Source organism: Schistocerca piceifrons, chromosome 1, assembly GCF_021461385.2.
Source record: "Schistocerca piceifrons isolate TAMUIC-IGC-003096 chromosome 1, iqSchPice1.1, whole genome shotgun sequence".
In the NCBI taxonomy this organism is placed as follows: domain Eukaryota; kingdom Metazoa; phylum Arthropoda; class Insecta; order Orthoptera; family Acrididae; genus Schistocerca; species Schistocerca piceifrons.
Genome location: NC_060138.1, coordinates 212,974,038 through 213,000,426, shown reverse-complemented (window position 1 = coordinate 213,000,426; position 26,389 = coordinate 212,974,038). Strand labels below are relative to the sequence as shown.

The 26,389-nt window shown below is 39.5% G+C and overlaps 1 protein-coding gene across 1 annotated transcript in view; it reads left to right on the top strand.

Annotated features, from left to right (window-relative positions):
* LOC124800838 (AT-rich interactive domain-containing protein 4B-like) overlaps positions 1-26,389 on the top strand; it is a 159,428-nt gene that overhangs the window by 90,255 nt on the left and 42,784 nt on the right. Inside the window, exons 15-18 of the mRNA XM_047263030.1 lie at positions 3,522-3,757; positions 14,181-14,286; positions 20,617-20,769; positions 24,600-24,837. Coding sequence (XP_047118986.1) covers positions 3,522-3,757; positions 14,181-14,286; positions 20,617-20,769; positions 24,600-24,837 — 733 coding nt within the window. The remainder of the gene's footprint in view (positions 1-3,521; positions 3,758-14,180; positions 14,287-20,616; positions 20,770-24,599; positions 24,838-26,389) is intronic.

The following is a 26,389-nucleotide window of genomic DNA, read 5'->3' as shown; positions in this document are numbered from 1 at the left end:
TAGAAAGCTGACAGTTTATAATACATTACAGGTGCACTACAAGTCTGTGCCCTGGCCCCCTTATTCTCCACCCCAAACTAGTAAACTGATGTGTGTAGGCTGGGTGGATTTTAGTAATTACTCATTCACTGTCACATCTCTTGCTCTCAGATCAGTAACTGGAGTTGGGTCCTGTTGACAGACTTAGAGGTGGAAATGTTCCTCACTTGTAGTGTCAACATTATCATCTTGTGCACTGTTTTTGGGGCAAAATAATAATACAGTTTTCCGTGGTTATAATAACCTGAATGCTTCACAGTTGTCATTTCTTATAAATGAGAATTAAACTGTAAAATGTCATTGCTAACTTACCTGGTAGAAACAGTCCACAAACACAGTTTGCTTATCATCTTAGCAGTATTTGGGTAGTTTTTGATGCTCCTGTTGAAGTACATTTAAAGTGTAGCTAGAATGTTTTGCATAAAAACCATCAAAATTTTATTAATAAAGACAGTTATAACATACGTTCATTGCATTCAGTTACTCAGGTCAGAAAGCAACCATCAACTTGAAGGTTAAACAACTAAAATGTTTGTCATAAGTACTGGAATAGCTCCATTGAATCTAATTATTGGCCAGCCAATCTGTCTGTATGTATATTTACTCTTTCTGAAGTGAACTCACTCTTTGATACAATTAAGAACGTAGTTATTGTTGTGTCTAGACAAGACAGCCTAGACACAATGCGAGGAAGCCGAAAGGCACGCGCTTAAACTCACGCAGGGCTGGCGTGAGGTCTGAAACAGGATATGTAATGAATGCTATAAAGAAAAGGACGTAGCTTCTGGAATACTTAACTTTAATCCACATTTGTAGAACATCGCTCTTGATGATACATTAATAGAATCTCAATATCAATTGCTAGGTCGTAGCAAATGTAGCTGAAGGCTATGCTAACTTTCGTCTCGGCAAATGAGAGCGTATTTGTCAGTGAACCGTTCCTTGCAAAGTCGGCTGTACAACTGGGGCGAGTGCTAGTACGACTCTCTAGACCTGCCGTGTGGTGGCGCTCGGTCTGCGATCACTGACAGTGGCGGCACGCGGGGTCCGACGTATACTAATGGACCGCGGCCGATTTAAAGGCTACCACCTAGCAAGTGTGGTGTCTGGGGGTGACACCACAGTTATCATATTCAAAAGGAATATTAACAGATTTTGGACAGAAGATGTGACGGCCGATAAATCAAGGAAGCCTGAAGTAAGATGTGCCCTCGGAGTCTTTCACAATGGCATGCTTCAATAAAATATTATCTATTTACAAAGCTGTGTCATATCGAATAAAACATTCGAGCTTTCTATAACTGTCTCTGCCATTTTCATCAGGAGTTAAAATGACTGACTGCCAGGGCTGGCACAGTGTTCTGCTTATGTAGATTTGGGACCTTCAAGAGAGGGCCGGAGTGATGCATGAGTGGAAGGCAAGCTACAAGCTGCCGAACTTGTCTTCCATGCATGCGCCACTCTGGCCCCCTCTTGAAGGTTCCAGATGCCGCGATTACATCTGTATAAGCAGAACAGTGCCAGTCTTGACAGTCAGCAATTTTAACTCCTCACGACGATGGCGGAGACAGCTATTGAAAGCTTGAGGTGTTTTATTTGAAATGATGAGGCTTGTAAACCGAGAAGATTTTACAAAAGTAGGCTGGTCACACAGTTTTAAAACCATTTTAATCTCAAGAATTCAAAATTTTTAGAGTCATTGCCTTAATTATGGAAATTCCAAACACTCTCGTAAGGTTAATGAAAAATTCATAATAACAGTGTGCTGATAGTAGGCTGTTAGTATTTTTAGGAGAAATATTGAAAGATGGAACTAAAAAAAAAGTTGTTGGTCGCAGATTTAAATGGAAGGTAAAGTTCTAGAAAAATGGGAGACCCTGTCTCATAACATTTGTAATGTATCTGCTAGATGCTGTAACCTTTGGTTGCACACTGGGCAGCTTCATTTAACCACATGCTCAGTTGAGCATGTATCTGCTGACATTCTTGTTACTTAAATAATATGCTAATAGTTCAGAGGGCCACTTAACGTGAGAGACTGTACTGGTACTGTCCTTCTTATGTCTACAAATTGATGCTGTTGTAGCAAATAGAGAACTCTTATTATAATTTGTCCACCAAAATTCATTGTAATTAAACTAGTCATGAGGAAAATAAATAATAAAATCTAACTTAGTAATTCATATTAATACTCATATGAACACAAAAACAGTATCGTTTGTAGACACTTTGCACATATGATGAGTATGCACATACATTGGTTTGTCAGTAAAAAAATTACCCTAAATATAAGTTCATGTTGCAAAATCTGGTTGTGTGACAATAATTGTCCTATACACCAGTACATCAAGGGGGAGAAAGTTCTCCAACCTAGTAGCTAATGAATGTAAACCAGTCCATACAAACAGTAGCAGTAGTAAGCTATGTTTGACCAGCAGTGACTTCTACACGGTCAAGGCTGAGTCAGTATGACCAGACTGGAATACAGTTTACCCTTGGACATTAATTTAGATATACTAACATTCATATTAGTCACTTTCAACATTTGTAACAGTCATGTGTGTAGCGTGGTGCCAGTAGTAAACATAATAAACATATTGATGTGCAGGACATTTATGGTTACACAATCTGAAGTTGCCAGCACAAACTCATATTTCTGGTAACTTCTTCATTGATAAAGCAATGCGTATCTGTACTTGTCACATGTGTAAGTTGCCTAAAGATAATACAGTTTCTGTGTTTGTTAGAGGGTGTGGTATCCGTAAAATAAGGGAGGGTAAAATCTTTAAAAATATTACCAGAAAAAAGTGTAGATTGTGTTAAGATAAATGTATCACAAGTAAAGAGATTGCTAACATTGTAGATAGAAACAAATAGGGAACTGGAAGAATGAAAAGACAGTTTGACTACAAGTGATGTGTAAGATTTTGCGAAAGTGATACAGTGAGAAAGTGAATGGCAGTAGGATGAGGAAATTTGGTGGAAAAGATGGGTGTACATTTCCACTCTCTGCCATTCTTATTTGTACAGTTTCTTGTTTTCTGAGCCATTTCATGCTCTCCAAGTAGCTGAAATTAATTATCTTGTCAGACAAAACTTGAGCTTAAACTAAAGTCCCAAGAACTCTGAAATGGACCCTTAAATGATTGAAAATTATAACTGTTCATTTCTCTTGGTTATTTAATTTTCCATTTGTCTATTCCTATATGGAGATCATTTATCAGTTCCTCTTTTACAATATTCTAGTGGCATTATTCTCTTTTCATTAGTATCTAATTTCCAGAATAATATCAAGGCATTCTGGAATATAGGTAGTAAGGTTTCTTTTAATGCATTTCGAATGCTTGCCTTTTATCTTTATAAGAAATGTCTTTAAAATAAAATAAGTTTTTTGAAATGAACTGTTTATGTATTTTTTGATTAATGTATTATACAAACACTTTTCTCTGGTAAAATGCATCTTCTTTTCTTTTTCCTTGAAGGTACGCAATAAGATTAAAGAGGATACATCGCATCAAACAAAGAAAGAGTCTCCAATTTCACCACAAGGGAGGGAAAGTCGTACACCATCAAGAGAAAAAGCGCCAATGTCACATTCACCTCGTGCACCTGTGAAGAAAGAGGACAATTCTTCCGCTGTACTCACCTCAGATTCACCATTGTCAGGTCCAAAAAAGCGAGGTCGAAAACGCAAGGACACGGAAACCAACCTTGAGGAGTAAGTAAATTCTTAACCTCTGACTTAGAGTAGTAGTCTAGAATCTCTCCAAAGCCTGATTAATGTAATTGGTTTGATCTTGATCCCATGTTCCATTACACAACTAGACAAGAGATACATGTCTTGTGAATCTTCCATCTTAGTTAGTTTTGTGTTCCATATATAATAGAAGTTGTCAATGAGAACCTTTTTTTATTTATTTTCGAATTTAACTTTGCTATCTGTCAGTTATTTTATGTCTATAGTAAGAAAAGTTCTGGTGAGATGTAAATAATTTAGGAGTAAAGGAGTCCATTCACTAAATAGCTGAAGGGTTGAGTCATAGACAGGCATACACAAAATAGAACGAAAACACACTAGCTTTCGTAAGAAACTCTTTATTCTTTGACGATCTAGAGTAACCCCCCCCCCCCCCCCCCCTTCTTCCCCCTTCCCACACACAAAAACCTGTGCTTCTACATTGTGCCAGCTGATACTCAATGGACTGGGTTGAAGGTTTCGTCAGGTGGGGTGGGGGGACAGAGAGAGAGCGCTGCAAGTGGGATCTACAGTTTGGGATGGGTATCTAGCGGCTCAGAGGGAGGCACCAAGCACATAGGATAGGAATGCAGGAGAGAAGAGTGGCTGGCACAATAGATAGGCATGTGGCACAAAATTGCTGAGGCATGTGGCACAAAATTGCTGAAGCTGGTGAGGGTTGATGAGCAAAGAATATTATGTGGAGACATGAACCATGGACCTTGCCATTGGTGAGGAGGCTTGCGTGCCTCAACGATACAGATAGTCGTACCGTAGGTGCAACCACAATGGAGGGGTATCTGTTGAGAGGCCAGACAAACGCGTGGTTCCTGAAGAGGGGCAGCAGCCTTTTCAGTAGTTGCAAGGGCAACAGCCTTGTAACACTACCCAAAACGGCCTTGCTGTTGTGGTACTGCAAACGGCTGAAAGCAAGGGGAAGCTACAGCCTTAATTTTTCCCGAGGGCATGCAGCTTTACTGTATGGTTAAATGATGATGGCGTCCTCTTGGGTAAAATATTCCGGAGGTAAAATAGTCCCCCATTCGGATCTCCGGGCGGGGACTACTCAAGAGGACGTCGTTATCAGGAGAAAGAAAACTGGCGATCTATGGATCGGAGCGTAGAATGTCAGATCCCTTAATCGGGCAGGTAGGTTAGAAAATTTAAAAAGGGAAATGGATAGGTTAAAGTTAGATATAGTGGGAATTAGTGAAGTCTGGTGGCAGGAGGAACAAGACTTCTGGTCAGGTGAATACAGGGTTATAAATACAAAATCAAATAGGTGTAATGCAGGAGTAGGTTTAATAATGAATAAAAAAATAGGAGTGCGGGTAAGCTACTACAAACAGCATAGTGAACATATTATAGTGACCAAGATAGACACGAAGCCCATTCCTACTATAGTAGTACAAGTTTATATGCCAACTAGCTCTGCAGATGATGAAGAAATTGAAGAAATCTATGATGAGATAAAAGAAATTATTCAGATAGTGAAGGGAGACGAAAATTTAATAGTCATGGGTGACTGGAATTCGAGTGTAGGAAAAGGGAGAGAAGGAAACGTAGTAGGTGAATATGGATTGGGGCTAACAAATGAAAGAGGAAGCCGTCTGGTAGAATTTTGCACAGAGCATAACTTAATCATAGCTAACACTTGGTTCAAGAATCATAAAAGAAGGTTGTATACATGGAAGAATCCTGGATATACTAAAAGGTATCAGATAGATTATATAATGGTAAGACAGAGATTTAGGAACCAGGTTTTAAATTGTAGGACATTTCCAGGGGCAGATGTGGACTCTGACCACAATCTATTGGTTATGAACTGTAGATTAAAACTGAAGAAATTGCAAAAAGGTGGGAATTTAAGAAGATGGGACCTGGATAAACTGACTAAACCAGAGGTTGTACAGAGTTTCAGGGTGATCGTAAGGGACCAATTGACAGGAATGGGGGAAAGAAATACAGTAGAAGACGAATGGGTAGCTCTGAGGGATAAAGTAGTGAAGGCAGCAGAGGATCAAGTAGGTAAAAAGATGAGGGCTAGTAGAAATCCTTGGGTAACAGAAGAAATATTGAATTTAATTGATGAAAGGAGAAAATATAAAAATGCAGTAAATGAAGCAGGCAAAAAGGAATACAAACGTCTCAAAAATGAGATCGACAGGAAGTGCAAAATGGCTAAGCAGGCATGGCTAGAGGACAAATGTAAGGATGTAGAGGCTTATCTCACTAAGGGTAAGATAGATACAGCCTACAGGAAAATTAAAGAGACCTTTGGAGAAAAGAGAGCCACTTGCATGAATATCAAGAGCTCAGATGGAAACCCAGTTCTAAGCAAAGAGGGGAAAGCAGAAAGGTGGAAGGAGTATATGGAGGGTCTATACAAGGGCGATGTACTTGAGGACAGTATTATGGAAATGGAAGAGGATGTAGATGAAGATGAAATGGGAGATACGATACTGCGTGAAGAGTTTAACAGAGCACTGAAAGACCTGAGTCGAAACAAGGCCCCGGGAGTAGATAACATTCCATTAGAACTACTGACGGCCTTGGGAGAGCTGGTACTGACAAAATTCTACCATCTGGTGAGCAAGATGTACGAGACAGGCGAAATACCATCAGACTTCAGGAAGAATATAATAATTCCAATCCCAAAGAAAGCAGATGTGAAAATTACCGAACTATCAGTTTAATAAGCCACAGCTGCAAAACACTAACGTGAATTATTTACAGACAAATGGAAAAACTGGTAGAAGCCGACCTCCGTGGAATATCAGTTTGGATTCCGTAGAAATGTTGGAACACGTGAGGCAATACTGACCCTACGACTTATCTTAGAAGAAAGATTAAGGAAAGGCAAACCTACGTATCTAGCATTTGTAGACTTAGAGAAATCTTTTGACAAGGTTGACTGGAATACTCTCTTTCAAATTCTAAAGGTGGCAGGGGTAAAATACAGGGAGTGAAAGGCTATTTACAATTTGTACAGAAACCAAATGGCAGTTATAAGAGTCGAGGGATATGAAAGGGAAGCAGTGGTTGGGAAGGGAGTGAGACAGGGGTGTAGCCTCTCCCCGATGCTATTCAATCTGTATATTGAGCAAGCAGTAAAGGAAACAAAAGAAAAATTTGGAGTAGGTATTAAAATCCACGGAGAAGAAATAAAAACTTTGAGGTTCGCCGATGACATTGTAAATCTGTCAGAGACAGCAAAGGACTTGGAAGAGCAGTTGAACGGAATGGACAGTGTCTTGAAAGGAGGATATAAAATGAACATCAACAAAAGTAAAACGAGAATAACGGAATGTAGTCGAATTAAATCGGGTGATGCTGAGGGTATTAGATTAGGAAATGAGACGCTTAAAGTAGTAAAACAGTTTCGCTATTTGGGGAGCAAAATAACTGATGATGGTTGAAGTAGAGAGGATATAAAATGTAGATTAGCAATGGCAAGGAAAGCATTTCTGAAGAAGAGAAATTTGTTAACATCAAGTATAGATTTAAGTGTCAGGAAGTCGTTTCTGAAAGTATTTGTATGGAGTGTAGCCATGTATGGAAGTGAAACATGGTCAATAAATAGTTTGGACAAAAAGAGAATAGAAGCTTTCGAAATGTGGTGCTACAGAAAAATGTTGAAGATTAGGTGGGTAGATAACGTAACTAATGAGGAGGTATGGAATAGGATTGGGGAGAAGAGGAGTTTGTGGCACAACTTGACTAGAAGAAGGGATCGGTTGGTAGGACATGTCCTGAGGCATCAAGGGATCACAAATTTAGCATTGGAGGGCAGTGTGGAGGGTAAAAATCGCAGAGGGAGACAAAGAGATGAATACACTAAGCAGATTCAGAAGGATGTAGGTTGCAGTAGGTACTGGGAGATGAAGGAGCTTGCACAGGATAGATTAGCATGGAGAGGTGCATCAAACCAGTCTCAGGACTGAAGACCACAACAACAACGGATTGGTTAGGGGATGACAGGTAGAGGTGGAAGAGGGGGGGGGGGGGTGTTTATGAGTGAGTGGAAGGTGTGGGAACAGTAAATTAGTGGAGGTTGAAGCCAAGACAAATATGGGAGTGAAAAATGTTTTGCAAGGACATTGCCCACCTTTGTAGTTCAGAAAAGCTGTTGCTGGATGGAAGGATCCACATGGCACGTGAAGCAGCCATTAAAGTTCAACATGTTGACTTGGCAGCATTTTGTGCTATTGGCTTGTGAACTTTGTTCTTGGCCACAGTCTGAGAGTGGCCATTTATCCTCAAGGACAGCTGGTTGCTGGTCATAAACAAATAAATTACTGTCCAGTGATTGTAGCACAGCTGGTATATAACATGACTGCCTTTACATGTTGCCCAGCTTCTGATGGGATTGGATATGTGTATTACAAGAATTGGGGGAGGACTTGTTGGTTGGATTAACTTGGGTTGTCAATAGGGATATGACCCCGTGGCAAGGGGTTGGAAGTGGAAGTGGCATAGGTTGGGTGGGTGACATAGTGACAAGGAGGGCCCTCCTGTGCATGTGATTCTTGGAGATGGTGGGAGCATTAGGGATTTGTGAGGATACGACATCGGAAATCTGTTTGCATACTATGTTGCGAATGAGTTGGTACCTCTCTGTGAAGGTGTTTGTGGTACATCAGAAGGCTGGTCAAGGGAATTCCTATCGCTACAAGATACCCTTTCCATTGGTGTCTGGGCTGTATGGGAGCAATTTTTGGTGTGGGTGGGGTGGCTGCTGTCAAAATGCAGGTACTTTTGGTAGGTAGTGGGTTTAATATGGACAGCGATATGGATCAATGCCCAAAAAGGTGGGATGTTGGGACGAGGAGGGCTTCGTGAAGCAGATGAGAGAGATGCTGAGGTTGTGGAGGAATGAGGAGAGTATCTCAGCCCTGGGTCCAGATCAGAAGAGATCATTAATGAACCTGAAATGACAACTGTAATTTGGTGTAATGAATGTAATTTTTTCTTCTGTTGTAAATGTGTATGAGGGGCATTCAATAAGTTATGCATTTTTTGTCTTGGCCAATTTCATTTGAAATTGCTTTCGCCTTTATAGTTTCATGAAATTCTGATAGGTGGCTGTGCTATATGTGGCCTTGAAAATGGTGGCTGTAACCCAAGTGCGTTCCAAGCAGAGAGCTGTCATTGAGGTTAGTTTAAAAACAAAAACAAAAAAGAGCATCACATACGCTTATAGGCACTTCAGAATGTCTACAGAGACCCAGCGATGAAGAAAAGCATGGTGAGTCAATGGGCGAGGCAACTGTCGTCATCGTAAGCAAGGTAGCGCAAACCTTTCAGATCTCGCACCTACCGGCTGGCGACGCATAGTTGCAGTGTTGGAGTGTGCAGACACTGTCATTCAAGGTGATTGTCAGATAACAATCAGAACCCTTCCTGCTCAACTAGATGTTTTTGTGGTAGTGCTGACACTCTCACCCATCACTTGGGCACTCAAAGGTGTGTGCCCACTGGGTTTCTTGCTGCGTAACAGAAGACTGTAAAGAGCAACGAAGGGCCATCTTTGTGGAACTGCTTGTGCATTACAAAGCTGATCGTGACAATTTTTTGCCGAACATCATCACAGCAATGGAATGTGGGTTTGTCGCTTTAAACTGAAAACAAAACAGTAATCTACAGTGTGACATCACACCACCTTACCTCCCAAGTAAAAGTTTAAAGTCATGGTAATGGCCCTCTGGGACTCTGAAGGGGTTATTCTGTTTGGTGTCCTTCCTCAATGTGCAACAGTCAACTCTGAACTTATTGCACTACCCTCAGGTAATTGAAGAAATGACTTCAGTGTGTTCATCTCCACAAAAATACAAATGAACATCTCCTTTTGCATGACAACTCAAGGCCTCACACAGGTCTTTGCACCTGAGAGGAGCTCACAAAACATAATTGGACTTTTCTTCCTCATCTACCCTACAGCCTGGATTTCATGCATTCTGTTTCCATCCTTTTATGCCAATGAAGGATGCATTCCGCAGGAAGCAGTATGTGGATGATAGGGAGGTTATTGATGGAGCAAGACCTTGGCTCCGATGTCAACCAGTTAGAGTGGTACCATGTAAGCATACCAGCTCTCCCAGTGAGGTAGCCTAAGGCCATTGCCTTGGATGGATATTACGCTGAAAAATAGGGTTTTGTAGCCAAAAGATTGGGGAATAGTATGGTGTATTGGAGACCTGAATAAAAGGAACTGATTTCAAAGAAAAAACTTGTATTTTAGTACTTAATGAACCCGCCTCATACATTGTTGTTCCTTTCATACTGCAGTGGATTATTTACGACAAATTACATGGTGCAATAAATATACTGTGAAGCAATAGTAAAAATGTCTTAATTTGTTGAACAGATGTTTACAAGGTGAGTGTGGGTTTCCATCACACATCATTCTTACAGCACATTTTTGAGCAGTGGAGATTTTATTTCTTTAAGATCAGTTACCCTGAACATTATTATATATGACATTGAATGAAGATACACAAAATATGTCAACTTACGGATTTCTCTCTCTGGATTTTCGATGATTCAAAGTGTAAATGTGGCTGAATTACGTTGTTTTATGAGTTACAAAATGTGCTGCTTCTTGTTTACATTCACATCAATATGGGTGCCTAAGAATTTAAGTTTTCACCCTTTTCATTAGTTCCTCAATGTGTTACATTTACCATTGGTTTAGTACCCCTGGACATGCAGAACAGAATATGTTGTGTCTTTTTAAAATTGAGGATGAGACCATTTGGAGAAATCACTCAGTGATACTTTTAAGAAAATAATTTACCATTTCTTCTATTGCTGTATGTATGTTTTGATTGATGACAGTACTAATGTTATCCGCAAAAAGAAATAATTCTGTTTGTTGTATGTCAGATTGAAGGTCATGTGCTTATATGGAAAACAATAGTCGACCTTAGACTGATCATAGTGGATCCCCATAAATGGTTTCCCCATAAGAAGAATCTCTTGTGCTTACATCGTTTGAATTTTTATGTAAACCTTTCTGTATTCTTTTGTTTCGAAATAACATTATCTTTTGGTTGGCCGTGCCGTCAGTTCCACAAAACCTCGGTTTATACTGGAGAGTACTGATTGACTCAGTCTGATCGTCTTACGTAGGTTACAGAAAATACCAACTGGTGTTGTTTTTGTTGTTTGATGCTTGTACAATCTGTTGAGTGAATATGCAAGCAGCACTCCCCCCAGAGCACTCTTCTGAAATCCAAGCTGTGATTCACTGAGGATATTACTGTTGCTCAGGTGTGATACTATTCTAGAATAGATCATTTCGAAAATTTTGGAAAATGTCAGTAGTGAAACAGGTCAGTAGTTACCAATGTCTTCCCAATCATATTTCTTATAGTGCAATTTGACAGTAGCATACAGTGAAACCTCTATATAACGTTTTTCAAGGGACCACAAATTCTGAACACTGTATAGAGGAAAACACTATAAAGAGGAAGGCTTCCAAATAATAAGTATAGGGCATTACTGAAGATCAGGATACCACTAATCAGCTTTGACAAATGGTGCCATAGATGACATTTTAAATTTTCACAACATATGATATTCATTGCAAATGATCAATGTATCAACTGATTAGTTTTTTTAATTAAAACATGGGGCTCGGTAGGTGGATGGGTGAAAGTAAATGGATCAGTTTGTACAGTAAAAAGTTACAACAGATTCTTAAGATTGACATCGTTCTCCAAAGCTGACAGGTGGTATCCCATTCTTCAGTTGACCCAATTATAGAATATGAGCCAAATTTTGTTTATGATGTACTGAACATACTACATAAAAACACAGTAAATGGCACAGATTAAAAAAGAATTAGTTACAAAAAAATTACTTCAATAATTAAATTATCAAATGGAACTTGAATTTGCACAAAACTCTAGGAACCTAAGCAATCTGAAAAAAACATACCTATGATTTTTTTTAAATATTCAAGCAGGCTTGCTTGTTTTCTATTTCTCCTAGACTCTATGGCAATCATTTCTTGCTCCAAATGAGCAAGTTGAACTACTGTTCTGTCCTCAAGTCAATGGGCCATCATGTATCTCCTGAATGTTTCAAAGGCTTCAACTGCCTTAGTATATGAGGGCACAGGGTCATCTTCCTTGTCACTGTCGCTTTCACTACCACTATTACTCTCCAAGCTTCACTCTGCAGTCAGCTCCTCAATACTTTGTACTCCTGTGGTTGCCACATTGTCACCCACAGCCACAAAGTCCTCAAAAGTGACAGAGTCACTGCCTATTAATTGGTGAAACTCTTGCAAATCACTTGCAACTTCTTCCACAGGAGCTGCCATCTCATTCTCACAGAATCCCGCTTTTGTGAAACAGTTTTTACTAGTTTCAGCACTTACTTCCCTCCACGAGTACATAATTAAATTTATTGCCTGTAAAATATTCAGTTTCAGTTGTGAGCTTTCCTGGCTTCCCGGTTTTCTTTGGTCCATCAAATTCAAGGCCTTTTTTACAAGGGCTGTCCTATATTTAACATTAAGTGCGTATATTATGCCCAAGTCCAAAGGTTGCAGACGGCTGGTGCAGTTGGGTGGCAGGAAAATTACTTTAACATTTCTCAGAAAGGGTACGTCTGGTGGATGTGCCGCACATCTATCCACAAACAGCAGCACTCTCCATTTTGGCGTCAAATTCTCTGAGAAAACATAAAAATATTTCACTCGTCATCCATGCCTTGGCATTGTTTGTATATTTGCACGGAAACGTGGAAATGTTTTTGAAGCACCTTGGATTTTTTGGCATCCCGATAACCAAAGGTTTCAGTTTTTCACTGCCATCAGCGTTTGTACACAACAGAACGGTAAGACGTTCCTTGCTCTTCTTACCGCCATGGCAATTTTCCCCACGAAAAGTAAATGTCTTATCCGGCATTAAATTGAAAAACATGCCGGTTTCGTCAGCGTTATAAATGTCACGCAGTTTGTAGCCCTGTATCAGATTAGGGAGAGTCTGCATCCACTGAGCTACAGTTGGTTCGTCCACACTTTTACTTTCTCCACATTCCGATTTGTACACAACACCATGACACTGTCGAAATTTATCAATCCATCCATTGGACGCCTTAAAATTGGCCATTCCTAACTGCAGTGATATTTGAAGCGCCTTCTTCTTCAAAATAGTTCCGTTTATTGGAATGTTTGCAGCACGTGCTTGCTGAAACCAAGTTAATAAAACTTTCTCCATTTCGTTGTAAGTCGATTGTTTCAAACGCATACGTTTCGAATTTCCACAATTCGCAAACCCTTCCATTATCGACGATCTGTTTTTCATAATAGTGTTGAGTGTTGAAGGGGCCAGTCCCAATTGCTTCGCTAGATCCACGCGACTCACGCCGGGAGATGCCTCCACTTTTTTAATAATAGAAACCTTCTCTTCCAGAGAAATATTCTTCCGCTTTTCACTCATGTCCACTGATGATAGCTTTAAAAAAACGTTATATCGAAGACACACACTTACTAGGCACACAAACTGTTTCCTGCTCAGCTCACACAACACGCTATTAAGTACTAATACGAAGCATCGACTGAAATGGCGCCAGAAAGATCGCAAGCAGAATGTGCGTCACATTTCACGTGACTGGGTTTTGCCGCTGACACATGAAATACGCTGAGCGCGGGCTTTCCAAGCCGGTGCAAACTGTGAAACCACAGAACGGAAAACGATGCGTCTACATCCAGTCACTTAAACGTTATAAAGAGGTAAATAATTGACCAGGGTTCCAAAAATATGAGCGTTACATGGAAGAAACTGTAATATAGAGGAAACGCAGTAAAGAGGAAAATTTAACATTGTTTATATGGGCTTTTAGTCGGGACCGAAAAAAACGGACGTAACATAGAGGAAAACATTATATGGAGGAACGTTATAAAGAGGTTTCACTGTATTTCAATGTCTCTGGGAAGATGCCTCGAGTTGGTGATGCATTACAGATTTCAAAAAAGACTTCTCTTACTACATGGGAAAAAGTCTTTAGTACTCTGTTGGAAATGCCATCAAATCCAAATGAGATTTTATTTTTCTTAATTTCCGGAGGAGAAGTTGGTGAGACATTCATATGGTTGCATTTCATGAGTGTTGCATTTAAACATTCTGCTTTGATTTTTCTCCTGAACTGTTTGTCGGTATCCTCTATTTTTCTACTTCAATTAAGGAATGCCCTGCCATGTCAATATGTGACCAAACTAAAAACTAAGGTATACATATGGCTTATTCAAGTAGACCATTCTCAAGATATGGGCATGTGCGCGCGCGCACACACACACACACAGTATTTTCTTTCTTTAATGTCTTGAACCTCCATCAATATTGAACATTTTTCTGTCATGTTATTGTTTTTATTTATGCCTGTTTTATTTCAGTGCATTGTGCCATATTGGAAATAGTGTGACTATTAATGTTGGAGACAAGCTGAAAGTGTATTATGGACCAACTCAAGATTCAAACAAAGTTACATATGAAGCAAAGGTAAGATGCTTATTCGTGCCAGCCTTCAAAAAATTCAATATTCGCTATATATATATGTGTGTGTGTGTGTGTGTGTGTGTGTGTGTGTGTGTGTGTGTGAGAGAGAGAGAGAGAGAGAGAGAGAGAGAGAGAGAGAGAGAGAGAGAGAGAGGGGGGGGGGGGGGTGTCATTGCCAGTCACACTTGTTTTCTCTTTGTCCTCAAGAAAATTTCTAAGACCAAAGTTTACTGTTCACTATTTCTGTGGATTGTAACTTCTTAAATACATAGCTCATTAACTATATGTGTGAATACTGTGTAACAGTTGTTTCCATATGGAAATGCTAATAAGTACTTAATGTAATGCATTTTTGAAAATATGTGGGCACAAGTCAAAATAAGATCTCATCGCTGATCTGTATGGTGGTGTTAGTCAATAATACAGCCTGATTAAAGTAAGTGTGCGCCGGTCATATGTTTCTGTGTCATATAAATTGAATTCAGCATTCGGAGCTAATGGAAAATTGAACCCTAAGTATGGTAGAACTGTCTACACTTACTGCTGTTCTCCTCACAATATATAAAAAAGTGAGACCGTAAGGAATAGAGTCATCCTAAATATAGGAAATATTTTTTGCAGCGAGGAGGAGGACTATCTAGGACCGCCGATCAGTATAAAAGCATACTGTTGTTGACTTTGTCGACTGTTTCTTTAGAACTGATAACAATATCACTTCCAGAGTCGCTAAGTTTCATCACTAGCTAGGACAATTTCTGCTCCTTAGGGTGCCTTTTCACAGTTTTCAAAGTCAGAACCAGTGTTATTCTGATGGATGCCCATTACTGTGAATGTACAATGTAGGTGGATGACTTGCTGTAGTGCCATCCCACAGTGTGATAATACATTAAAATGTACACTTCACTCGATGAGGCTTCAACTTAAATATGAGAATTTGGAAGCAAGATATCTGGTTATGGTGTGTTTGTAATACACAAAAACACATTTCATAAAGAAAATAACAAGAGCTGCATTATTTGTGGACTTCTGGTATTCCCCTCCCCCACTTCACCCATTTTTGCCTTGCTGGTCGTACATTGTCTGACAAGGTAATAAATCACTGCAACACAACAGTGGTAGTTCAGAATACTTAGTTATTAAAGTACTGTTGGGGAGTAAAAAAGTAATATCACCCCTTATTTTGTCCACATTTCACTTACGACAAAAGTGATGGTATAAGGACTCAGTTCCTGTTGGTTTTGAAATGTTTTTTAGTCATTTACTTATGATTTTGAATATTGTGCAGATCAGCATTTGTGATGTATTTGACCCAAATAAAATAAAAAACACAGCTTAAAACTCTGTGGTTGTCGTACTACCTAATGAATTGTATGCTATTGTAAGCCATCAATGAATAACTGATAAATAATTTTAAAAGCAGTTCTTAAAACCGTAATGCTAATGCATTAAAGGTCAGTCAGGAGCTAATGCATTAAAGCTCAGTCAGGAGCTAATGCATTAAAGCTAAGTCAGGAAACAACCATTGGCAATGAATTATCTACACCAGGGTGTTTGTATTATATTGTCTAACAGCACCATTCCATTGTTTAGGAAAACCATGAGGGTATGACAGGTGAGATAAACATTCTTGTTCACACATGACCTGTACACTTGTAGTTAAAATCTGTAGAAATATTTTAGGATTAAAGACGACGACTCACTGAAAAGCAGAAACAAAAAGAAAACTTGCTTGCGTTCGGGTTTATCATCTGATAAGCTAGAGTAAAAACACACGTGCACACGTACTTACGCCCCTGTATGATGCCAGCTAGACTGACATTGCCAAGTGTACTTCTGCGGCAGCTGGACTGGTTGTGGCGGGGCTACTCTCGGGTCGGATGGGGTGAGCAGATGGCAGGGAGTCAGGAGGCAAGGGAGAGGACTGGGGGTGGGCGGCAAGTGACTCATAGGGAAGCCGGTTCGCTAACTAGGAATGCGGGAGGCAGAGGTGGCAGGTATATGGGCTGGCTTGATTGGAGCAGTTAGTGAGAAGCAGCACACACTGAAGGCAAAATGGGGATGTGAATTGGGAGGAGGTGACAGGATGGACTAAGGGGAAACTGTTGGGTGGAAGGTGTGGTGACACTGGCTTATGTGAGGTTGCGACCAGGAGGATTACAGGATCGAAGGGTGTGTTGTAACAAGAACCCCTGTCTTCACAGTTCAGAGAAGCTGGAGTGCGCAATATCAATGGCTGCTTTGCAACCAGAACTGTCCGGATCCTTACCTCCACTATCAGCTTCTGTGAAGTATGCCTCTGATCCCATAATCATCTTGGCCTCAATCTCAGGTAACCGACTGTGCCCGCACGCTCCGCCCAACAGTTTTCCCTTCCTCTGTCCTGACATCCCCTCCCAATTAATGTGTCTACATTGCCTTTAGCATGTGCTGCTTCCCACTGGCTGCTACAATCTCGCCAGACCCTACACCTGCCACACTTCCTTCTCGCATTCCTAGCCAGCATATTGGCCACCTCACTTCAAACAACTAGCCATTTCCCTCCATTCCCCTCTCTGCCTCCCACCTCCTCTCCTTTCAACCACCCATCTGGCACTAACCCCGCCACAACCAGTCTACCAGCTGCAAAAGGGCATTTGCACTATCGGTCTAGCTGGAACCATATATGGGCATAAGTCTGTGTGTGTGTGTGTGTGTGTGTGTGTGTGTGTGTGTGTGTGTGTGTGTGTTGATAACTCAACGCTTTTACTTTTCAGTGAGTGGTCTCCTTTAATCTAAAGTATTTGTGTTCTACAAGAACTTTCCAACAACATTTAAATTTTCAGAAAAGGAATTCTTCTTTCTAATTTAAAAGTTAAACTACATGAACTCCAGGATGGAATAATGACAGTATTATAAAAAGGATACATTGCTACTCACCATATAGTGGAAATGTTGTCACAGACAGGCACAACAAAAAGACTGTTAACAAGTAAGCTTCTTTTGACCAAAAGGTCTTCTTCCAAAATAGACCGTACGCACACACAAATTCAAAAACATGACCACTGTCTCTGGTTGGCCACAGCAGCCAGAGACTGGTCGGTCGTGTGTGTGTGTGTGTGTGTGTGTGTGTGTGTGTGTGTGTGTGTGTGTGTGTCACAATTCTTCTATATGGTGAGTTCCAGTTTCAATTTTTTACTTGATAAAATATTGCTAGTATTGTTATTTGAGCAATCAAGCACACCCATAAAAAGTAATGAACCATTAAATGTTTATGCTAAGATTGTAATTTTGTTGCCATTGACTTCTGTTTTGTTAATATCTAATGGAGCTATGAGGGTGGTTTGAAAAGTTCTCAGAATGGAATAGAGAAAAAAGTACTTACATCACTGAAACCTTTTTTTTATTTGTCGATGTAGTCTCCTTGTAGATTAATGCATTTAGTCCAACGATTTTCCAGTGCCTTGATCCCATCCCGAAAATAAGTTTCCACCAAGCCTGCAAAATAGTTGTCAACTCGGCTATCAATTCTTTGTTTGAAGTGAATCTTCGTCCACCAAAAAAAATTTCCGTTTTGGGAAGCGATGGAAGTCTGACAGCTATATCAGGTGAATAAGGCGGGTGTGGCAACAATTCATACCTTGGTTCGTGTAATTTTGCCATGGCGACAGCACGTCTTGATGGAAGATGACTTTCTTTCTTGCTGGCCTTTTTTCACGTATCTTTAGTTGCAATTTGTCCAGGAGGTTAGCATAGTATTTTCCAGTAATTTTTTGCCCAGTGGAGAGATAATCTACAAACAGAATTCCCTTTGCAGCCCAGAACACTGATGCCATGATCTCTCCTGCCGAAGGAATTTCCTTTGCTTTTTTTGGTGGCGGAGAATCAGCATGTTTCCAATGCTTTGACTGTTGTTTTGTCTCTGGGGTACAGTAGTGCACCCAAGTTTCATCTGTGGTCACAAGCCAGCACAAAAAATCTTGTTTGTTTCTTCTAAAATAGGCCAAACATTGTTCCAACATGTCCATTTTCATGCGTTTATGATCCAGCAACACGAGTTGCGGCACCCATCTTGCAGATATTTTTTTCATTTCTAATTCTTCAGTTAAAATGTGTGATACCCTTTCAGATGACATCTGGAAAACTTGATTTCACACACTTTCAATCAGCAATCCTCCATGACCATTTTGTGCACTTTGCAGTGATTTCTGGAATAGTGACACATCTTGGCCAACCATTGCACAGATCACCATCTAAGCTCTCCCTACCAAAGTTAAATTCATTTTCATACTTTTCTTCACGAAGTACTTAATCACTGCTTGAATCTCGATTACCCCCCCCCCCCCCCCCATCTTCGCAAATCACGATGCGGGAACAACAACTGGGCCATGTCACCGCCACAGCTCTCTTCCTAGAGCACTGACGTGGCACATGTTTACAGGCAACAGTCCAATGAATATCATGTGCACAACTCATTGCGCTAGCACTGACCTCTCGTGGTGGTTCCGAGAACTTTTCAAACCAGCCTTGTACATTATTTAAAAACTTATTTTTTATTAACACCTTAAGTCATCTGTCAGATTGATACTAAATAGTGGTATTGAAAAAGGTATTTTGTTGGTTGTATGTAGTAAAATGTGTTTAATATATTAGAGGTAATATATTTGTTTTCTGAGCTATTCAGAATGCTCATAATTTTAGAAATTTTATAGAATCTTCAGTGGACTCATTTGATAGGAATGGTGTGAAACAAATATTCCATATTCTGGTTTGCTGTCCATAATGTTAATTTTTCAAAGGTAATTGTGAAAGTATTAACTGAGACTTCAGGTGGTTATGCTTTTTTGATTGCATCAGCATTTTCTTCACGTTTTTATCATAAGCTTCTCACAGGTCTGTAGTGAACAAACATGACATTTTATCATTGTCTTTTTGAAATAGACTGAATTGCGTTATCCTGTCCTCTTGCTTTCTCCTCTGCCCTTCTCTTCTTTATCTTTGTATTGTTACTATTAATCATCAGTTGTTTCTACTCTTCTGTGGCTATATCTTCCTTATAAGTCCATAGTGGTGATCTAACATGTTCCTAGATTCACAAAGGTTTTCATTTGTAAATGAAATGAAGATAGTTGGCTCAATAACATACGTCTATGTTTCATGGTGGTAATGATCTAGCTTATTCAGAGTGAAAGAGCCTGCTTAAATGGCAGATTTTAAAATTTCTATTAAGTAATTATTCTTTGTTAAGCATTGCATACTCAAATTGCACTATAAGTGAGCAGTGCACAGTTCTATAAAGGTAGATAAAAAATTAAAAAAAAACTATATATTTCACATTTGTAGTGATTGTATCACACAGTGATTTGCTGACTAGAATCATATAATGCCTCCTTTGAAATCCCTATTTTATATATTTCTCCTGCTTGCTTTCTTCTGGTAGCCCATATTTACATATATTTATATAAAACTACAATGTTCCTTTCATTCTACAGTGTCTTCTGTGCTTCGCTTCCACAGCACGGGCAAAATATTTTCTAGCACACTCATGTTCATCAGCATTTCGCTCATGTGGTGAAGTTAGGTTAACTCGTACAATGCCTATACATCTACAGGCATATTGTATGTGTTTGAGTTACTATACCAGTACATTTGGAGAGTAATCCTGAAAAATGCACTTGTAGATTTTGGGTAATGATTCACATTTGTGTTGTCTTGTTGAAATTAGTATAGAGACATGAAGATAACACTAGTTGTGTCCAGAATTTTGCATTGCATGTTGGGGAAGTCTGTGCAAAAAGAAATAAAAGAATCAGGTAAGACTACACCTGCTTTATGTCACTCACGTTATGCGCTATTTGTTGATGTTGGGTGGTGTGTTTAGTTGGCACTGGGGATAATGGTTAGTACTCTCTGTGTATATGTCCCTCTGTTTTCTGGTGTTAGGTACAAGCTGTTACTAAAGTGGTAGTTTCTTACATAGCCATCTTCTCTTTGTATTTACTGTTCTATATAACACTCCAAACTGACCTAGGAATGATCTGTATTTGGTTGAGATTTACCGTTTGAATCAGTTAGTTGTGTCTGTGTTTCATTCAGAAAAATTCATCAGTTTCTTTGTACATGAAGTTCCCAGTTCCACTAAATTTTGCTGTAGGTTTTGCAAGTTTTTTCACACTCCAAAATAACCCAGTTGCAAGAATTCAGTTTGAAATGAAGGGTAGTAGGTTAATGTACTAATCCACACTTGCTAGTATGCATAGGAAATGAAGGTACAGCAAATCATTTCAGCATGAGGTGAGATTCATGCAGTTTTGCCTCTGCTTTTGAGGTTTGGCTAAAGAGCCATTGTTGTTGTAGGTGCTAGAAATTGAGGACGACGATCTGTTTCTGGTCCATTATACTGGCTGGAACACTCGTTACGATGAGTGGATCAAGCGTAGCAGAATTGCTGACAATCTGAGCTGGAGTCCAACTAGAGCGAAACGTGTGAAGCAGCAATCACAGGTTCAGGTAAATTGAAGGCACCCTTTCAGCGCCTGCTTGCCAGTACTCCCACCCTTAACCACTCAGTTGACACAACTACTTAGGGCAGTTTCCATTGAGCAGAGTGTTTGTTCACTTGATAGTCTGAATGTGAAAAATTACAGAAGACACCTCAGGAACACAATGAGTAGCACATTTGTTTTTCATATTCATTATTCATTCATGGATTTACCATACCATGTAAATTTTGGTAAAGAAAGGCTTCTGCTCTTCATGATTTCTGTTCTTTAGTGCAAAGTAGAAAGCTGCCTTCACTAAGTAAATCTTATCTGTGCCTGCTGAGTGGTTAATGCTATGTGTGTGTAGTGTGTGTGCGCCAAGGATGTCAGAACGCTTAGCATGGAGCTTTCATTTGGTTATAGTCACTGCTTCCCTTTGCAGTACTTCGTAAAGTGCATGTATATGATTGTAACATAGTATGGGAGAAACTAAAGCACAGCCTTCACTTTTAGACTAAAATATCTGCTGTAGATTAGAATTTTTTTGTTTTTATCATCGTTTTCCTTCTATATCAACATATTTCAATAGACTTTTTGCTGTAATAATAAACTGTACTCTCTTAAATGCAGTTTTCCTGTGTTTAGAGCCCACTCCATATTTTCGTCACCTCCTTGTGTCTGAATAATTTTTGGTTAATATTTTGTAGTCATTTCAATTGCATGAATGTTTTGCCGTAGACAAAGTTACATGTAACTAATAAAAGTCTGATGGTATAATCATAAGTAATATTTTATTTAGTGGTTTTTCTTCTTCTTTTTGTCTGTTGTATTACATACTTAGGAAATATAGATGCAAGTAAAAGTTAAACAGCAAAAATAACCCATTGCTTCAGCAAACGAGAACCATGGACTACAATTGACAGGAAGCAAAGGACAGTATTTTAAAAATCATAAAACATGAAACATCATCATGGATATTCTGAGAAACTAACCCTTGAAACAAAAACCGATTTTGCAAAGAGGATGATACAATACATAAGCAAATTCTGTTGCTGTAGTACATAAATCTCGTGCACAAGGATTTCTCCTGGAATGCTACACGTGGTTATAAAGACAGCATTGTCACTGCTTATGAACAACCACAAACTATATAGTAGGCATTGAGACAAGCTGCCTGTAGGTTTGTAATTGACATTTGAGTTCTGTATGTTGTCAAAGAAAAGTAGAATTTGATGCGCTCATAAAAAAAAACTGTTATTACAGATTAAGAGTTAATATTAACTTAGAACTTTCGAGACAATAAATGCATTCTTCAAATTGTTTCGAGGAAAATAAACTTGCTTTCAGAATGGTAGGTATGGTGTGCTATAAACCAGATAAAGAGAAATGGTGTTGTAAGTTGACATCAGACACAGATGAAAAAGTTGCAGAAGCCTAATTATTCCATTATTTGAGTGATTTTCATGAACCTGTGTCACGTGACAAATTACAAGAAAAAAATTTATTCAATTTCATAGTTAAGGTGGTAGCAGAAGGCTGAGTAAATCTACAACATAGTTCTGTATGAGATAAAAATGGATTAGAATAATGTTTCCATGGAAATGAAATTATACTGAGAGATAAAAATGGATTAGAATAATGTTTCCATGGAAATGAAATTATACTGCAGTCACAATGTTGCCTGCAAAAAAGAGTGTTATGACGATAATTGTGATGAACAGGGTGATTTTTTTCCACCGTGTTCAAACTCTAGTGATAGATCAGTGGGAGGATACGGAACAAAAAAAATCTAATGAACTTGTGTCCAGAAATGCATGGTTTCTGTGTATTTCATCATTCAATCATACTTTGTTACAGAGACTGTGGCCTAACAGGTGTTGCCACAAAAAGCCACATTTACAGTATGCGTGGTTTCCTCCTAGAGGATGGTACTGTTCATCATACGTCATGCCCTAACACCCTCTCCTGCCATAATAATTGGTAATCTTGTGTCAGATTCATTTCCCTTGCTGACTCACCCTGTAGTGAATGTGATACAGCATACAGCTGTATTCAAATCGAGAGGTCGCCGACATGGTGTTTACTTATGGAAAGGCAAAAGGGGGTGGGCAGCGTGCAGCAAGGTTTTACCAGGAGACCTATCCCCACCAACCACCACCACAGCAGTCAGTGTTCGCAACAGTGTTTCACCGTTTACCTGACAGGGTCGTTTCAGGAAGCTGGAAATAATGAGACATACACTAAATGTTCAGACACGAGACTCCGAGGAAAACATGATTGACACGTGGAAGGTGACCGCCATGTCAGTACCAGGCAGTTGGCCTCCCAGTACAGGGTAAGCCAGATGACCATTTGGAACATTCTTGATGACAAATGTTACTACTCTTATCACTTAGAGCATGTACGGGGCTTATCAGTGACAGACTTTCCAAATAAGGAGCAGTTTTGTCACTGATTTCTTAACTAGGCAACCTCAATTTTGGGATCTGTGAAATCTATCTTTTTCACAGATGAGGGCACCTTTACGTGGAGTAGTATCTTCAACTGCCATAACAATCATCTGTGGGATAGTATGCAGAACCCCCTGGTATGGTGACAGCGAATCATCAGCATCGGTGCAACCAAAATGTGTGGGCCAGGATAATTGGCGACCACATTTCGTGACTAGTCTTCCTTCCATGTTGCGTAATAGGCTGGAACTATTGGCATTTCTTGCAGGTGACTTTGCCTCCCCTGCTGGAAGTAGTTCTGTTGATGATTTGATGGGTTAGTGGCTACTACATGATGGTGCTCCAGCCCACTTCGCAATTAACGGCTGGATGCATCGCAGTTATGTCTTCCTTAGTCGAAGGCTCAGATACGGGGTAGTCCAGTTGTGTGGCTCGCCCATTCACCAGCTCTCAACCCATGCAATTTCTGGTTATGGAGCCATCTCAGAAGTATCATTTATGCAGAGCCTACTCCAAATGTGGAGACACTGGAGCAGCATATTCATGCTGCCTTTGACATTGTTCGGATGCAGCCTGATTGATGTGAACGTGTGAGACAGAACATGCTACGGTGCGTAGATACATGCTTTGAGACACATGGAAACCATTTTCATCACATGCTGTAACTGTGTTTGTGTGGTACAGCACACATTAAAGTGCAGTCTCTGTAACAATGTATGACTGAATAAATTCTCTTTGACATGGAAACCTTGCATTTTCAGACATAAGTTCATTAGACCTTTCCCCGTTCCATATCCTTTCATCGATTAATCCCTAGGATTTGTACATGCTGGAAAAAAATCACTCTGTACAATACATCAATAATACATTTAATGACATGGCAAAACAGGAGAAAAGGGAAAAGAAGGAAGAAAACTTGTTTGCAACACTAGTAGTAATTGTGGTGAAAGCTTATACACAACAGAATTTGTATCATCCAGAAAATACTGAAGACCACTGGTTTAATAAAATTAGTTGCTTGGCTGATTTTGGGGAGGAGTCCAAACAGTGAGGTCATTGATCCCATTGGATTAGGGAAGGATGGGGAAGGAAGTTGGCTGTGACCTTTCAAAGGAACCATCTCGACATTTGCCTGAAGTGATTTATGGAAATTGTGGGAAGCCTAAATCAGGATGACCAGACGCAGGCTTAAACCGTCGTCCTCCCGAGTGTGAGGTCATTGCGCTAACCACTGGGTCACATTGCTCAGTAATAAAATTGTTTTACTGTTAATTTTGATCTATGATTTACGTAAAAGTACTGAAGAGAAAGTAATGTAGTGAATATCCTGTTGCCTTGCCTCTTATAGAAGTATGAGGTATTTCTGAAACAGTATGTATTGAAATTTAAATCCTTTAATTTCTTGCAGGGTGCTCGTCAAACTCCTAGCCGCCGTGGGAGACCTTCACGTGATTCTGTTTCGTCAACAACAGCTCCTCCACGACCTCGCTCTACTACTCCATCTTCTGTCACGTCATCATCTAGTCGGAACAAATCCCCGGGGAGTGGTGGACGCAGTGCTTGTGCACAGAGTGGAAATAGCTCCACCAGAGGTCGTGGGCGACCTCCCTGTCGACGAAGGACTAGAAGATCTTCTGCACATACTGGTAATTAATTCATACACTTTAAATAGAACGTGTCTATACCACCTATTTATTTATTTATTTATTTATTTATTTATTTATTTATTTATTGATATCAATATAATGGAAGGAAACATTCCACGTGGGAAAAATTATATATAAATACAAAGATGAGGTGACTTACCGAACAAAAACGCTGGCAGGTCCATAGACACACAAACAAACACAAACATACACACAAAATTCAAGCTTTCGCAACAAATTGTTGCCTCATCAGGAAAGAGGGAAGGAGAGGGGAAGACGAAAGGAAGTGGGTTTTAAAGGAGAGGGTAAGGAGTCATTCCAATCCCGGGAGCGGAAAGACTTACCTTAGGGGGAAAAAAGGACAGGTATACACTCGCACACACGCACATATCCATCCACACATACAGACACAAGCAGACATTTATTTATTTATATACTTGTTCCATAGATCTGTACAAGTGAGCAAGTCACTCAGATGTGGAACGTGTCAATGTACATAATAAAATACATAGAATAAAGACATTGTTATCGTATTAAGAACAGTGCACAAAAGTCATACTTATTAGCTTAAAAACTAGTCAACATAAATGTGAAGATATTAGTTTCATATTTAGGGCATTATTGCATCTATTTTAACCGTGAACAGTAATCAAAACTTCCCACTTTGGGTTTAAAAGTGACCCAAAAATGGAAATGAGAAAAACAGGAATTTTTACATTAGGGCATTATTACATTAGTTTAACAGTAAACAGTGTCAAAAAATTTAAAAACATCTTTCCAATCTGGGTTTTACTTATTTCTCTGAAAGAATTCCTCTAGTGAATAAAGTGAGGTCTCAAGTAAATAATTTTTCAAGCTACGTTTAAATACTGATGTACTACTCCTTATACTTTTGATGCTGTTGGGTAGGGAATTGAAAATTTTCGTTCCAGCGTACTTTACCCTTTTCTGAATAAGTGTCAAGTTCTTTAACTCACAGTGGAAATCCTCTTTTCTTCTGGTGTTATGTTCATGATGTAGGCAATTCGTTTCATACAGAGTGGGGTTATTTATTATGAAGCACATCAGTGAATATATGTACTGAGATAGTGCTGTCAGTATTTCAATTCGTTTAAAAAGATTTCGACATGAGGTTCGTGGGGGTACACCACAAATGATTCTTATTGCTCTTTTTTGTGCTGTGAGGATTTTCTTTGCGGTAGGTGTATTGCCCCAGAAGATGATACCATAACACATGACTGAATGAAAATAGCCAAAGTAAGCTGACAGTGAGATGGTAATGTCATTGAAGCGTGACAAAATTCGTAAAGCAAATGTTGCCGACGTCAGCCGTTTTAGTGTTTGTAGAACGTGATGTTCCCAGTTCAGCTTACTGTCCATGTATACACCTAGGAATTTTGATAAGTACACTTGCTTTATCATCTGATCATTCTGTGTGATAACTATTTCTTTTGGGTTTTTGTGGGTTGTCTGGAACTGGATAAAATTGGTTTTTTTCAGGTTTATTGAAAGGGAGTTAATACTAAACCAACCCAGAACTTCTTTAAGGATA